At 36.0% G+C, this 13449-nt stretch overlaps 4 protein-coding genes across 7 annotated transcripts in view; 2 read left to right on the forward strand and 2 right to left on the reverse strand.

Moving 5' to 3' along the window:
- Window positions 1-13449, forward strand: part of LOC129797484 (protocadherin-23) — a 953251-nt gene that overhangs the window by 890356 nt on the left and 49446 nt on the right. The gene's annotated exons all lie outside the window — the stretch shown is intronic.
- The window catches only part of LOC129797474 (probable cationic amino acid transporter), a 261906-nt gene that overhangs the window by 199011 nt on the left and 49446 nt on the right, over window positions 1-13449 (forward strand). The gene's annotated exons all lie outside the window — the stretch shown is intronic.
- Window positions 1-13449, reverse strand: part of LOC129797497 (hexamerin-1.1-like) — a 97285-nt gene that overhangs the window by 39129 nt on the left and 44707 nt on the right. The window lies entirely within an intron of this gene.
- The window catches only part of LOC129797588 (dynein axonemal heavy chain 10), a 40180-nt gene that overhangs the window by 6627 nt on the left and 20104 nt on the right, over window positions 1-13449 (reverse strand). The window contains exons 25-39 of the mRNA XM_055840376.1: window positions 10751-12310; window positions 10154-10309; window positions 9797-9957; window positions 9200-9518; window positions 8523-8711; window positions 7768-8409; window positions 7474-7616; window positions 6638-6842; window positions 6362-6521; window positions 5794-5967; window positions 5247-5464; window positions 2992-3153; window positions 2563-2856; window positions 2103-2374; window positions 491-1567 (exon numbers count right to left, since the gene is read on the reverse strand). Coding sequence (XP_055696351.1) covers window positions 491-1567; window positions 2103-2374; window positions 2563-2856; window positions 2992-3153; window positions 5247-5464; window positions 5794-5967; window positions 6362-6521; window positions 6638-6842; window positions 7474-7616; window positions 7768-8409; window positions 8523-8711; window positions 9200-9518; window positions 9797-9957; window positions 10154-10309; window positions 10751-12310 — 5732 coding nt within the window. The remainder of the gene's footprint in view (window positions 1-490; window positions 1568-2102; window positions 2375-2562; window positions 2857-2991; window positions 3154-5246; window positions 5465-5793; window positions 5968-6361; window positions 6522-6637; window positions 6843-7473; window positions 7617-7767; window positions 8410-8522; window positions 8712-9199; window positions 9519-9796; window positions 9958-10153; window positions 10310-10750; window positions 12311-13449) is intronic.

Consider the following 13449-nt stretch of genomic DNA (forward strand, 5'->3'; position numbering starts at 1 on the left):
ATTTTTCATAGAGACGTAATGATAAAAAAAATGTTGATGCCATTACTGCCAATATCATACCGCAAGGAATTTTAAATTCAGAAGTATTGGTTAACCCCAATAATTTAATCAAATCGATTAAGATTGTGAAACTTCGCTCAGACCGTCATCAACATTGAGATACTTTTTATTTACGTTTTAGTAGTTTCTTTCGAAGTTTGATTTACTTAAAAGTTGAGCTTAAAATATTATCTAACTTCCAATACACGTGCAATGGAGTTTGAGCAATAACACAACAGAGCAGAGATTAGATTAAAAAGTTAGGAAAAGTTTATTTAAATCCGATAAGAAATATTCAGATTCGGGATTTTTCTATTAAACTTTCATGCCTACATGTGACTTTTAGTATAGAGACTGTTGATTTATGCAAAAGCACGTGCAAAAGCTAATAAAGCATTTCAGCAAAATGCGAATATATAATATACTTCTACTTTACAAGAATTAACTGTACCTGCCAGCATCCACCTCAATGGTATTCATGGATGAGCCACCGAGAAGAAAATCAATTTCGCGTTGATGCAAATCACCACATTGAACGCCCAATTTGAGGACTATGCCGAATGTAAAGAGCAATTGATCGCGCTGGAAAATCCCAACAGTGCACCAATTATATATGTTCTTCAGGAGGGTGTACTTGATCGTGGTGGCTCTCATCTCTAGGGTATCTCTCTCAGTGACACTTGTGAGTGTCTCTTGAAAGTGGGTGATGAAAGACGCCCATGAATACTGATAGATTACATTTACTTGTGCCATATCAGCTATAGCTAGGTAAACGCATGCACCGTAGCATGCAATATCCCGATAGAGGTTGCGCACACTATCATTGTCCAGTATCTTCTGGGAGGCATCACTGAGATGCTGGCATATGTCTTCATATTTGGCATTAGACATTTCCAATGTTGAGATAAGGGCAATATTGTCAAGAATATTCCCAATTGTAGTTGCCAATTCATGTAGGATGAACACTTCCTGCTCCCTCAGCATTTGCCTCTTTGCCACAATCTCCATGCCCAATTGATTTCGTTCCACCTCAACATCTGGCCTCTCCATACCCACAGCTATCGTAAGGAGTTTATCCTCTAATCCACTATGGGTCAATGTGAAATTGATAACACTTGCCTGACTAAAGATCACGGAGGACAAATGCGGATTGGACATTTTTGTCACGAGATAGAGTCGAAAGTTAGCATTGAAAGACACTCGATGGTCACCCACCATAACAAATTGATGTCCATCCTCGTGCACAATAACATTCTTCACGAGGACATTTTCAATTATCAAATCCACATAGTCATCGATGTCCTCGAATACAATTGGGCGTCCACATTCAATGGCACTCTCGAGCTCCCGTAGAAAGTTTGTGTCACTAAAATTTGTGACTTTCACATCATTTTTCTCCTCCATGGACTTTATCCACTCTAACGCTTGTTGCTGTGGGTCAATACACAATGGAAAGTGCATTGAATAGAGGGTGAGAATTGCATTTTCCTGGGAAAAATCATCATTTGGTAGACCATCTTTTGACCATCTACAAAACAAAAAAGTATAAGGTAATGATGATGTCGATGGGGGATGAAAAAACGACATAATGATAAAGTACATTTAGCTCATTGCATTTAGTAGTGGCTTACACGTGAAAGGCGTGAAAAGAGTTTTTTATAGACGAATAATATTTTCCTTAAAGTATATAATGGAAATGTTACTTGATGTAGTTAAAATTTTTGAAGCAAACTTTAAAGGAGAGACTAAGGTAAGAAAATACAAAATATATTTTTTAAGTTTTTAGAATTAAATTCAATTTATGTGCCATTTTTTTTTTATAAAGCTCAAAGGTCATTTAATCATCGAACCAAAATTTAATCTAATGATTGACATTATTGTTGTCATGATTTTTTACTAAATTATTTCACAACTATAATACATAGGAACATAATAATTTTACTTATGCCACTTCGGTATGCAAGGAACATAAACCCTCCCGCACGCTCTTCACATTTATCGGACAAAAGGTTTGTGTGAAGTGAAGCGTGGGAGGAAATATAAAAAAGGGGTGATAAACTCACAAAATTATATCACTATCGTCCGTTAAGAGGACATTTTGGATTTTAAATGGGGTATCGATGGGAATCTCCTTGGCAAGAATATCCAAATACCAATCGTCATACACAATGGATTGTCGAAAGTTGGAGGAAAAGGGTCCGGCGTAGGACAAAAAAGACGCTGAGAGCAAACAATTGCCAACAACTTTCGGTTTATCCACTTCTAACTTATTTAAATCACTTGACCATTTCTCCAGCTGAGACTTTAAGCCGATCATCATCCTATCAGACGTGAACTAAAAAAAAAGTGGGAGGAAGAGAAATTGTGTACATATTCTTTTAGAGCGCACGTACATATATAGATTCAACATACGTATGGGAGGAGAATTGAGAAAATAGTGGAAATCGTGTTAAATTGAGAAGAAAACAAGGATTGAAGGGGCATCAGAAAAGGGGAGACAGTTGTCGGAGTAAAAGTACTTACTAATCGTCTTTCTGCCTGCTCCAACATCTCCTGCAGCACTTGCTTCTCTTCGATTAGTTTCTGATATTCAACTGAGTAATTGGACAATTCGTCTTGCGTTGATTTAACTTCTTCATTCATTCCATTTACCAATGCTACTTCATCACAGAGCTCCTGTTCCAATTTCTTCACTCTTTCCTGCACGGGTTTCACCTCCCTCACCATTTCACAGTATTGGATTACCGCCTTGAGGAACATGAGTAATCCATATCCCGTCTTCGATATGGCCTTCATATCTTCCATTTTTGTCGTTTTCTGCAAAACAATACAAATCAGTGAATAAGGAGAATATTTCATATTTTGACAAATTGTGCCAAAAGAGCAGGAAAATATGTCCACACTGTCCAAGATAAAATTATAATTTACAACCGCATACATTTGCGGCCTTACCTTCATGTGATTTTTCACTGCTGTCAATTGTTTCTGAGTAATTGTGTCACAATTCATCTCCTGCAAATTCTTCAAGAAGTCTGCCTCAGCCATAACAGTCCTGGCTGCCTTCCAAGAAACATCTTTGGCGCCTTTCAATATTAAAAGACACTCGCAGAGCACCTAAAAAGGCAAAGAGAAGCCAAAAGGATTTTCATGCGAGCTCGAGAGAGAGATGCTATGTGAGATATCTACTATAGATTGGGGTTGGGGGGTCGAAAAGGATGAATGGGATTTTACATGGCTGAACGATATAAATATATGTATATGTAAGTGTTATATTTTTTCTATGTACGTTGCATACATACTGTATAGAAAATACACAAGACCATTCATATAAAGAGCAATATTCTTTCCTGTTGTAAGATTTGAATATATGGTGAAAAGGGTGAAAATTTTATATTCATTTTTTTTATAAATTAATCATGTTAAATAAAAAATGTGTTTCACTATTAAAAGTTTACATAAGGTCAAAGACGTCGCAGTTCGTTGTGTAGAACATTCCCTGTATCATCGTTTTCAGGTTGAAAAACTTCCATAGAGGACAAAAAGTTCCTTTTAAATCGATACGAAGTTTCATCCTATTGGAAATGCATCGATATTCTGGATGAAAATCTCCAAAGTGGATTATGGCTCAAGCGTCACGAGCTGTCTTATTTCACATGATAACTATATGATTTATTGGATATATTTGATCAGAGTTTGTAATCCAAAATGAACAAATTTTAGAGTTAATTGGGAGTGACATCAAACAAATAAGTTTAAATCATTTGAAAATGGTGCTAATTAAAATAAATTTCATGCAATGAATTTTATTTTTAAGTTAATTCACGGAATAATTTAAATTAGTCAGTTTTAGGTGAATTAAGATGTTATTGTTTAAAAAATTTTGCATTGAAAAATTTTCAATACAACAGTTAAATTGTGATAATTTTTGGCGAATTCTTGAGAGCTTCTTGAATTCAAGGAAATCTGCATATATTTTGCAAATATAAAAATAATAATAAAGCATATTATGTATCCAATCCAATTAATGTCAATGTGCAGTGTAATCGTAATAAATTAAAATAGCTACCTGTTATGGGTATAATAAATATGTATAAAATTATTATGTAATAGCAAAATTGAAAAAATAATTTAACAAGAATTATGCAATATTGGTTTTTACCAGCCTATTGATAAAATCAACTGTACAAATATTTTAATTAATCATTATTACAGGGACACGCTGCATTTTCTGTTTAAAGTAATTTATTAGAATAACATACAATATAATTAATTTTCCATGCTCAATTAATTCTTTTTCAATCTCTTTCATATAGGTACAATAGAAGTATCAATCAGTACTCATTTCTGCATACAATAGTTTACGCTAAATTAAGTGGCGTTGAATTTTAATTAAACTTTCAAACAGTTAACATTGTGTAAAAGAGTCATCAATTTATCGGCTATTGAATGCGGGGGATGAATGAAGAGAATAATATTGATCTGGGTGCATGATGTTCCTGTTCAACACACGAGAGATAATCTAAAACAACATATAACCTTCTAAGTATACATATATCAGATAACAGAGTATGGTACGTAGAGTAATTTCGAATTAACGATTTTCAAATGACTTAAAAATTAATTAAAATATCTATAAATGTTTTTGATGTCATAGAAAATATTCTATTATGCTTAATTTGATGAAGAATATTTAAATTACAATTGATTCATGACAAAATGTTGCTTTATGTTTTTTTTTAAAGTTTTTTTTTTGAACATTTAAAAAATAAATTAAAGCCAGAAAATCTTAGCTTTTTCAAGACAAAATTTCAAAACTAGAATTTCTCAAATTGAGAATTAAAAAAAATGGAGAAAAAAGCAAGTATGAGGTCATGATTGCTACTATACTTGATATAACTTATAAAATAACCAACATACATGGAAGACTTTGCGTGCGGTGTTACAGATGTGGTTTCTCCATTGGATGAAATGCTATTTTCTTCTTCTATGATATCTCCAATGGAAAATCTCTCCCTTTGGTTATAACAATAATTCCTATAAATTTATTCTACCATTCCCCTACCGAATTCTCCTAATGCTGGCACTTTATTAGTTGATCTTTCGCAAAGGAATGGAAATGGTGTTTTCACAGAGGAAAAAGAAGGAGGGAGAGGGAGTGAATGCGAAAAGTGGGGTAAAATGATGCTCAAAAACATTTTGAAAATTACCTGAATAGCTTCCGGCGGCGTGGCAAAACTCCTGATTTCCGTTATATCAGATTTCTCAAGATCACCAAGGGCTAGACGTGCCTTCTCCAGTAATGGAATTGCAGCCATTAAAACTTCTTCTGCTGTTGTTTTTTCCAATTCAATTTGTTTTGTCCTTTCTTTCACATCAATTGATTTCAATGATATTTCAGTTTGCTTCAAATTTATCTTCTCTCGCACTGAAAATACAACGAGGACTCGTAAAAAAAAAGGGGAGAATGGGGGGGAGGTGGGGAAGTCGGGATGCGAATTGGAGTGAATTCAGTAAACAAATAAGTCCCCAAGAATATAAAACAACAAAAACAGACGGATAAAATATTGAGAAAAGAGAGCAAAATACATAAGCTGGGGACAAAAGGATGGGAGAACGAAGGATGAAATCCTGGGGACATTTCGGATGAGAAATGAAGAATGAGCAACATTTTCATCCAATCTGCACCATCCAATTCTTGCATACAATCAATACGAGGATTCTTCTCCATAAAACTTTAAATACCAAATGACTTACAATTTTCGATATTGTTCAACATCGATGCACACTTCTCCTCTGAATCTACAACATTCCTCTGTTGCTCTTCTACCATAATTTTCAATTGGTCTATTTGCTCAACAGCTTCTGTTACTCTATTTATACCTTCGAGAAGTTTATTGTGCTGAGTCGACATTGAAGATTGATATTTTTCTTTTAAAGAAATAAAAAAAACATTCTCAATTTCTCGGCAAACATTACAAACAAACTGCATTATAGGAATAGTTTATACAAATAGAAATTGTGAAACTTCCAAGATCTTTAACAAAAATTCCAACAGAAATATAATGAAAAAAAAATTTAATTATTTTAAAGTTGATTGTAGATATTCTATTACTTATAGGTTTTTTTCAAATATAATAATAATATTCACATAATAAAGGTAAGCTTAATGCTGTTCTAAAAATCTGCTCTCTAAAGAATATAAAATTTTGAAAAGAAATTTAAATTTTAAATTCAAATCTTTATGCTAAAAAGGAAAATAGCAAAAAGCAGTAAAAATGTAGCTTACGTAAAAATAACAAATTAAATTAACAAGATTTCTTACCAATTAGATTGAGGAACATGTGTAAAAAATTCAAATAATGCTTCGGAGTAACGTAGAATCTTCGTTGAAATTTCTTAAGAAACTCTTTCGCATAATGCACAATTGTTTTTTGAACATGCACAACATGGCATATAATATTCTCCCTGTGAATTTCCGGTATCTGTGGTGGGAATATTTGCAAAGCGTTAAAGTGGGTCAGTCCGAAAACATTCACCCATGTGTTTTATTTTTCACTCGGGACTCGTGCATTTTGCCACAAAACATTTGCTTTTTTACCTGGGGATGCTCTGCAAGGAAAACCCGTGCAACGGTGAAGAGAGCTTGCTCGGGCCAAGGAAAAATCCAATTGATTGTTGTCTCACCAATTAGGCTGGGAAAATATCTGCATCGACGTCGGAAGCTATCGCCCACAGGTGATATGCAAAGGACGATATGCAAATTATCCATGCATCCATCCAAGAATTTTGACCATAGATCTCGGCTGGAAGACAAAAAAATTATTCTACCTCTCAGGGAGCTGGATAATGCATTTTTACTGATCGAAACATTTTTCAATTCTCACATTTGGGTGGGAAAAAATCATCATGTTGAAATTTTTAATTCAATACCTTTATTCAAATATGATAGACAGACATAAGTCTGTTACTATAAAGTAATTATGATGTTTAAGATTTCCTTTGATATTGCTACATTCTAAATATCTGATGCTACATATCCCCTTTCATACAAAGACAATGCAGCACAAGGGAATGAAACCCACATTAAGGGTGCTTCATTTATGTCAATTTATAAATTTATCACGTGTTAAATGGTAACTTTATCATTGGAAAGTATGATACTCTACATTTAACATTAAGCTTTTTATTGATGTACTGAAGAACTTGAAGTATCTTTTCCAAGAAAAGCCCCTATCTACATCACATACCCTACATATGTATATGTAGGTATGCGCAATTTGAAGTTTTATCCGCAATAATGAAAAGATATGACAATCTGTGCCCAATAAGTTCACATCGTTCACATAAAAGGCAGCAAGAGGAATCCATGCAGCAATTTGCTCTTATAGAAAAATTATGAGTAGTAAGAAATATATCTTCAAAAAACTTTCCTACCGAATTTGTTGGTAATCAAACTGCTGGTCAACTTGTTGATGATTTCCAATTAGAGCATTCTTTTCGTCATCAGTAAACAACGTTGGCACTGTGCCAGTTGTGAGGATATTGTGAATATGCTCCAGAAATGAATCATGAAGAAGCTGCAGAGAAAAAGCAAAAAAAAAAATTAATTCCCTGAACTATATGTGCATTGGGTTTTATACTTAAGGGCAATATTGCGGGTGGATGGGGTGTCAGAATCACACCCCCCCCCCCCCATGAAAAGGAAGAATGAGTTAATTTAAGCTTAACCTCGTTTTCGGTGAGCATAAAGACGGTCTTTCTGCTCTTAGTGGCCAATTGCTGATACAATCGCTTTAAATCACTTCGGAATGTATTCTCAGAGTAGTTGCGGTCGATAACAATCTTAAATAAATCACATTCAGCTGCAAAAGCCGCCAATTTGCACATGCTCTGCCTCCCAAACCCATCTAGCCCCACAAGTGTCGCATGCCCCCTATTCATTCGTAAAAGTCGATGGAGTCGTGTTAAATGCTCAAGGCAGTCTTCGAATAGTACCAAATCTAATTTTCTTAAACGATTCCGCTGCTGGTATTCATCAAGGATCTCTTGAAAGAGGAAGTATATGGCTTCGTAGTCAAGGAGGTCCTCATAGTAGCGATGCTTTGCATCATTCACTGTATTTCGGTAGTCACCAAAGAGAAGGGGATCCCGGAGGATGTACTCATGCACTGGAATTTCTTTTGACATCTCTTCTCCCAATGGTAATCTACTTCCACATCCTTCATCAGATGAATGCACAGTGGATGAAGTGTCACCCATTTGTCTGAGGTGCATACCATCAACCTCTCGCCTTGTACCGGGTGCACTTTCACACGGCGGAAAATGGTGTTCAACTTCATTGGTGAGGTGCTTTGCAAATAAATTCCAATCCTAAAACGAAATGTTGAGAGATTGTTGGAGTACAAGTTGAAAGATTTATCGCATTAAATCAGTCAATTTTTTTTTGTAACTTTAAAATTTGATTTTTACAACACTTCTCTCACCTCTCGTGATATAAAACGATCGCAAATGACACGAGAAAATTCATTGCGCCACAATCTGAGAATTTGTCGAGAATCCTTAAAGAGATCCGGATGTGTTTGCATAATGCCACCGCATATTCGTGACAAGTCCTTCATGTTGAAAATGTAGTGAAAGCGACTTGGAGTTGGAGGTAAATCATGACGAATGATCTATTAAATGAAAAAAGTTTTATGTAAAATTTAAAGACTAAATAAAATTTAAAATAAGTTCCGTATCTATAAAAAGAGGGCAAAATTTTTAAGAAGATTTTAGACAATATAAAGTTTTCTGGAGGATTAATGAAAAACAATGAGCTTTTAAAAAAGTAAAAGTTTACAAAATACTTCTTAACTTCCTAAAAGTGATGATGACATCTTAAATAGCATTTCTACCCCATTCACTATCAATCTCAATATTTTGGTGGTTGTGTTGGGTCATATAAAATTAATCCCTAATTCATCCCTTATTCCACCTGACATCAGATAGTAAATGCATGATTATATACAATTTATGTAGCTGGGGCATCTCCTTTCAAATTCGCCCTCTGTAGACGTTGGAACATTCTATGAATAAAGCTCAGCAGAGCGCAACATTTTCATATCTTTCATGCCACTATGAATCTAAGTATATATGGGGTTTAAATTCAATATCGTTATACCCTTAAGAGATTCACTGTCATTTGAATAATGACGTCAGTGATGAGTTGAATGGATGGAGCGAAGTCGGCAAAGTGCCCCCGAAGGATGGAGGTGTAAATATGTCTGAGGGTGTTTTCGGTGGGTGGTGGGACGTAGAGAACAAAGAATTTCGAAAGGAATCTCCCATCAATGTCATTCCGTCCACCCCCAGGACGACCCATCGCGGCAAAGAAGCTCAAATCACGAATGAGTTTCCATCGAAGATCATTGGAGCGATCAAAAAGTCCTTCGTACTCGAGGAGCTGCTTCAGCAGAGCTATTGGTTCCTGTGTGCCATACCTGCGAGGCAAACGACAAAAAATATGCTCATTTTAGCTGTGATTTTTTTTTATTATAAAAGACCATCAGGGATAAGGCAGAGTGACCCAAATGTGACTTATAAAGTTTTTTTTAAGAAAATTTATAGAGAAGTAAATCAATTTTATTAGCACGAAAATGTTCCTCTCACAGACGTCTCAGCCTGATTGAGAAAATATGTTGTAAAATCTAGTGTAAAAAAGTCACATTTGTACCATCATTCCCTATAGGTATGTATTATGTGTGAATGGCTTTAATACTCATCAACATGCGGCATATTCATGTCATCAATGAACACCGATACGTGTTTGCCCATTGCCGGGCCATATATGAATTTTGTGCGTTTCTCTATCATCCCTTCAATGGCACTCTGTACATCCAATGATTTGGTTCGATATGAAAAATTTAAATTGAGTTTCACCTGCATTCGTATCCGGTGGTATCCCAATATACGCAGAAATTAACATTCGGTGCGAAAAATTTTGTTCATGGTTGGGACAAAAAAAAATGTTATGCAAGTTAATTAAAAATACATATATAGAATCCAGGATGAATGGGAATGACAGGATAGTTGAAGGGTGCCTGACTTTGTGATAGATGCTGAAAAAAAAACTTACGTTCTGCTTCCCATTTTGTTGCATGAGGAAATTATTAATGAGGGTGGTTTTTGCTGATCCCACATCACCAATCACCACAATCGGTCGATTAATTTTATTTATGCGTCTCAAGAGGTAATTAATTTGAATAGTGTCGGCAGTTTGCACTAGGATATCCTGAAATTAGATGGAAAGAGAAACGTAGGGAGATTTCAGATGAACTTGGTGAAAAGATCTGTTTGTGAAATGTTGAATGAAAATTATGTTGAAGCCATCCTAACAGACAACCCTTCATCAACTCTGTGGTTTTAGTAATTTGATACATACATATACGTATGCAAAATTGATAGTTATGTGCATTTAATTTGATTTATTAGCAGAATTAGAGGTATGTCAGTGACACAATTACACTTTTTATAGCTCTCATGAGCATATACCTGTGGAAAGTGTGTTGTATATATTCATTATAATCAAATTTTCAAACTCTCTAAAATTCACCCCAAACTAAATCCTCCCACTCAAGAGGTAAAATCAGGTGCATTTTTTTTCAAATAAAATAATCTCTGTCGCTTTATATGGATGTTTGCAATAAAATGAACTAAAATAAGCTAATCTCACCTGATATCTTTTTGTGCAGACCAACTGAGATGGAGAATCTGGGACAATCCACTCCCAAGCTATCCATAAATTTTTCTCAGGATCAAATAAATACTCATAGAGGGTTTTTCGACTGATGGGCAGTTGTGTGGCATTTGCGGGATTTTCCTTTGTATCCAGGATGGTGGTCCTATTGATTTTCATTTTGACAAATTGATCAAATTTTTCTCGATGACCCTCAGCAACTGTGGCACCGAGAGAGAGGTAAAGGCAACATATGAAGTGACACTCAAGAACATCTGCGGTGTAAGATGAAGTGGTGGGACAGAAGGTGGAAAATATGTCACAGAATTGTATCACCAGGCTCAGAGCACTCCTCTCGATGACCATTGAGATATGAGTTGTTTCCTCCTGGGTGTCGTCGTTGGGCATTGAGTGGGTGAGAATCTTCAGTGTTGGCACGATGTAGCGGTCAAAGAGTTTTATTAATTGTTGCTTTTCCCCATTATTTTCATATTCGTCCAGCCATTTCCGCCAATATGGCACAAAGCCCAGATTTATAGGATCAATATAAATCACAGCACAACGTGAGATTGTTGCTGGGCTAGCATATTTTAGATGACCAATTTCAAAGAGCAACGTACAGTGATTCTGAAGCTGTATACGTTCACCATTTGTGAGGATAAGTAATTTATTGTTATCCAGCACGCTGTTCATATTCTCTATCCAATGCGGATCAACATCTCCGTCGAAGCAGATAAATCTGCGCTCATTCTCCCGCACCACTGTGGTATTTATCTCGCGAAAAATCTTTGAGATGAGACCATCGTGCCATCGGTGGGTGTCCAATGCAAAATACCCATACAATTCACCGATGGAGTATGCCTTTGGATTCAACGTAATGGACTTTACGATCCAATTTAGGTGGGAATTGAGTGCCTCCAAGAGGATTCTCTGCACCGTACTCTTCCCACCCCCTGTCCCACCCAGAAGCATTACTGTATGATGACTTGTGATTGTTTCCCAAAGTTGCCGTACTTTAATTTCCTGTTCACCCACAGTGGCATACCTGAGTGTCCGATAGCTCTCTGCAATGGCATTGTTGATTTGTGCGTCACCACCGTGACCCTCCATGCTTTCGCCCGGAAATAGATCTTTGATTAAATTGAGAAAAATTCTCACATCATCCGGAATCAGTTTAATGAAATTGACATCACGCAGTACACGAACCACAATTGCCGATTCAACACATCCGTCTGGTTGATTTCGCTTCATCTCACCCACCTGGGTAAGGATGGTCATTAGGGAACGTATGCCCCAGTCGTAGTGATTCTGACGCGACAGCTGACTCTTTGCCAGCTTGTACAGTGTCGTCATTTTTCGTGCCAACAATTTGGCCGCTGTGAAGCCCTCTGAGAAGAGCAGAATCATGCAAATTGCCTCGTAATCGGGTGCCAAGCACGTTATTGGACGAAAAAAGGACTTAATTGATTGCGAGAGTTCAGTTCGACCCAAATATGCTGGGTGAATAGTCACAAAGATCCCGACTTTTCTATCCAATTGAATTTCCCGATCATCAAACTGAAAAGCAATGAAAAATTAAACACCCAAGAAAAGATAATCTAATGAAAACTCTTTATACTTGACTTATTATTAGTTGGTGTTCCACTTCGTGGCCAACACCAAGTATTGTAATCGTCGGAAAATCTGACCACCTCAGATCGGGCTCAAACTTAGTATGAGCACGTTTTAGACATCCCACATTACGAAAATGGTGGTGGAAAATTTTTGATCCGGCCGGCCTGCCGGCCTGCCGTCCGGGACTCTAAACTTTGCTTTATAGCTCGAGAATGATAAGAGATAGAGACTTCCGGTTTGAAGTTTTATATAGAAATGTGGGTGTAAAATTTCATTTTTTCGCATTTTCGAAATCCAAGATGGCCGCCGTCCGCCATTTTGAACTACTGTCAACCACTTCCTTTATAGCTAGAGGTCTGAAATTTTAGTATGTTGTAGAGCTCAGTGAGACGTTTTCATCGATAATTCATACTTGAAAATCGGTCAAGCGGTTTAGCAAATATGGCGGCCTAAAGCAAAAAGTGTTTTTTCGATATATCTCGAGAACGGCTTGACCGATTTTGACCATCTTGGTATCAAATGAAAGGTATTGTGAAACCCTACAACTATCTAGAACATTTCAAGTTTCAAAAACATCCTCAAGAGGCGCTAAAATCAAAAACAAAAATTGCCTAATTTTAAGGGGCAATATCTCCGAATCCCCATTATCTATTTCTTTTAAATTTTGATATGTTGTAGCCTGACTCAATATCTTTGACTAGTCCGAAAATGAAAAAAATCTATGTCGCCGTTTAGAAGATATAGCCATTTGAAAAATTCTTGAATTTGAAAAGTTCTAAGAACCATATCTCCTGAACGGCTTGTCCGATTTCGCTCAACTTGGTATCAAATTAAAGGTTTAGCAATTCTCTACAACTTTCTAGAACATTAGAAACATCTAGAACTATTTCTTGAGGACGAAAAATGCGAAAAACTGTTTTAGTAAAACAAAAAGCCGCCATTTTTGTTCTAGAGGTGACCTTGAAAAGTATCAAAATTTATCCCATATTCTAGCTTATTTTAAGACCTTTCCATAACTAGTCAAGAAGTTTCTGTAGGTGTTATAGAACCAGAGATATGACCATTTTTATCCATCAAATTGT

The sequence above is a fragment of the Lutzomyia longipalpis genome, chromosome 1 (genome assembly GCF_024334085.1).
Source record: "Lutzomyia longipalpis isolate SR_M1_2022 chromosome 1, ASM2433408v1".
Taxonomy (NCBI): Eukaryota; Metazoa; Arthropoda; class Insecta; order Diptera; family Psychodidae; genus Lutzomyia; species Lutzomyia longipalpis.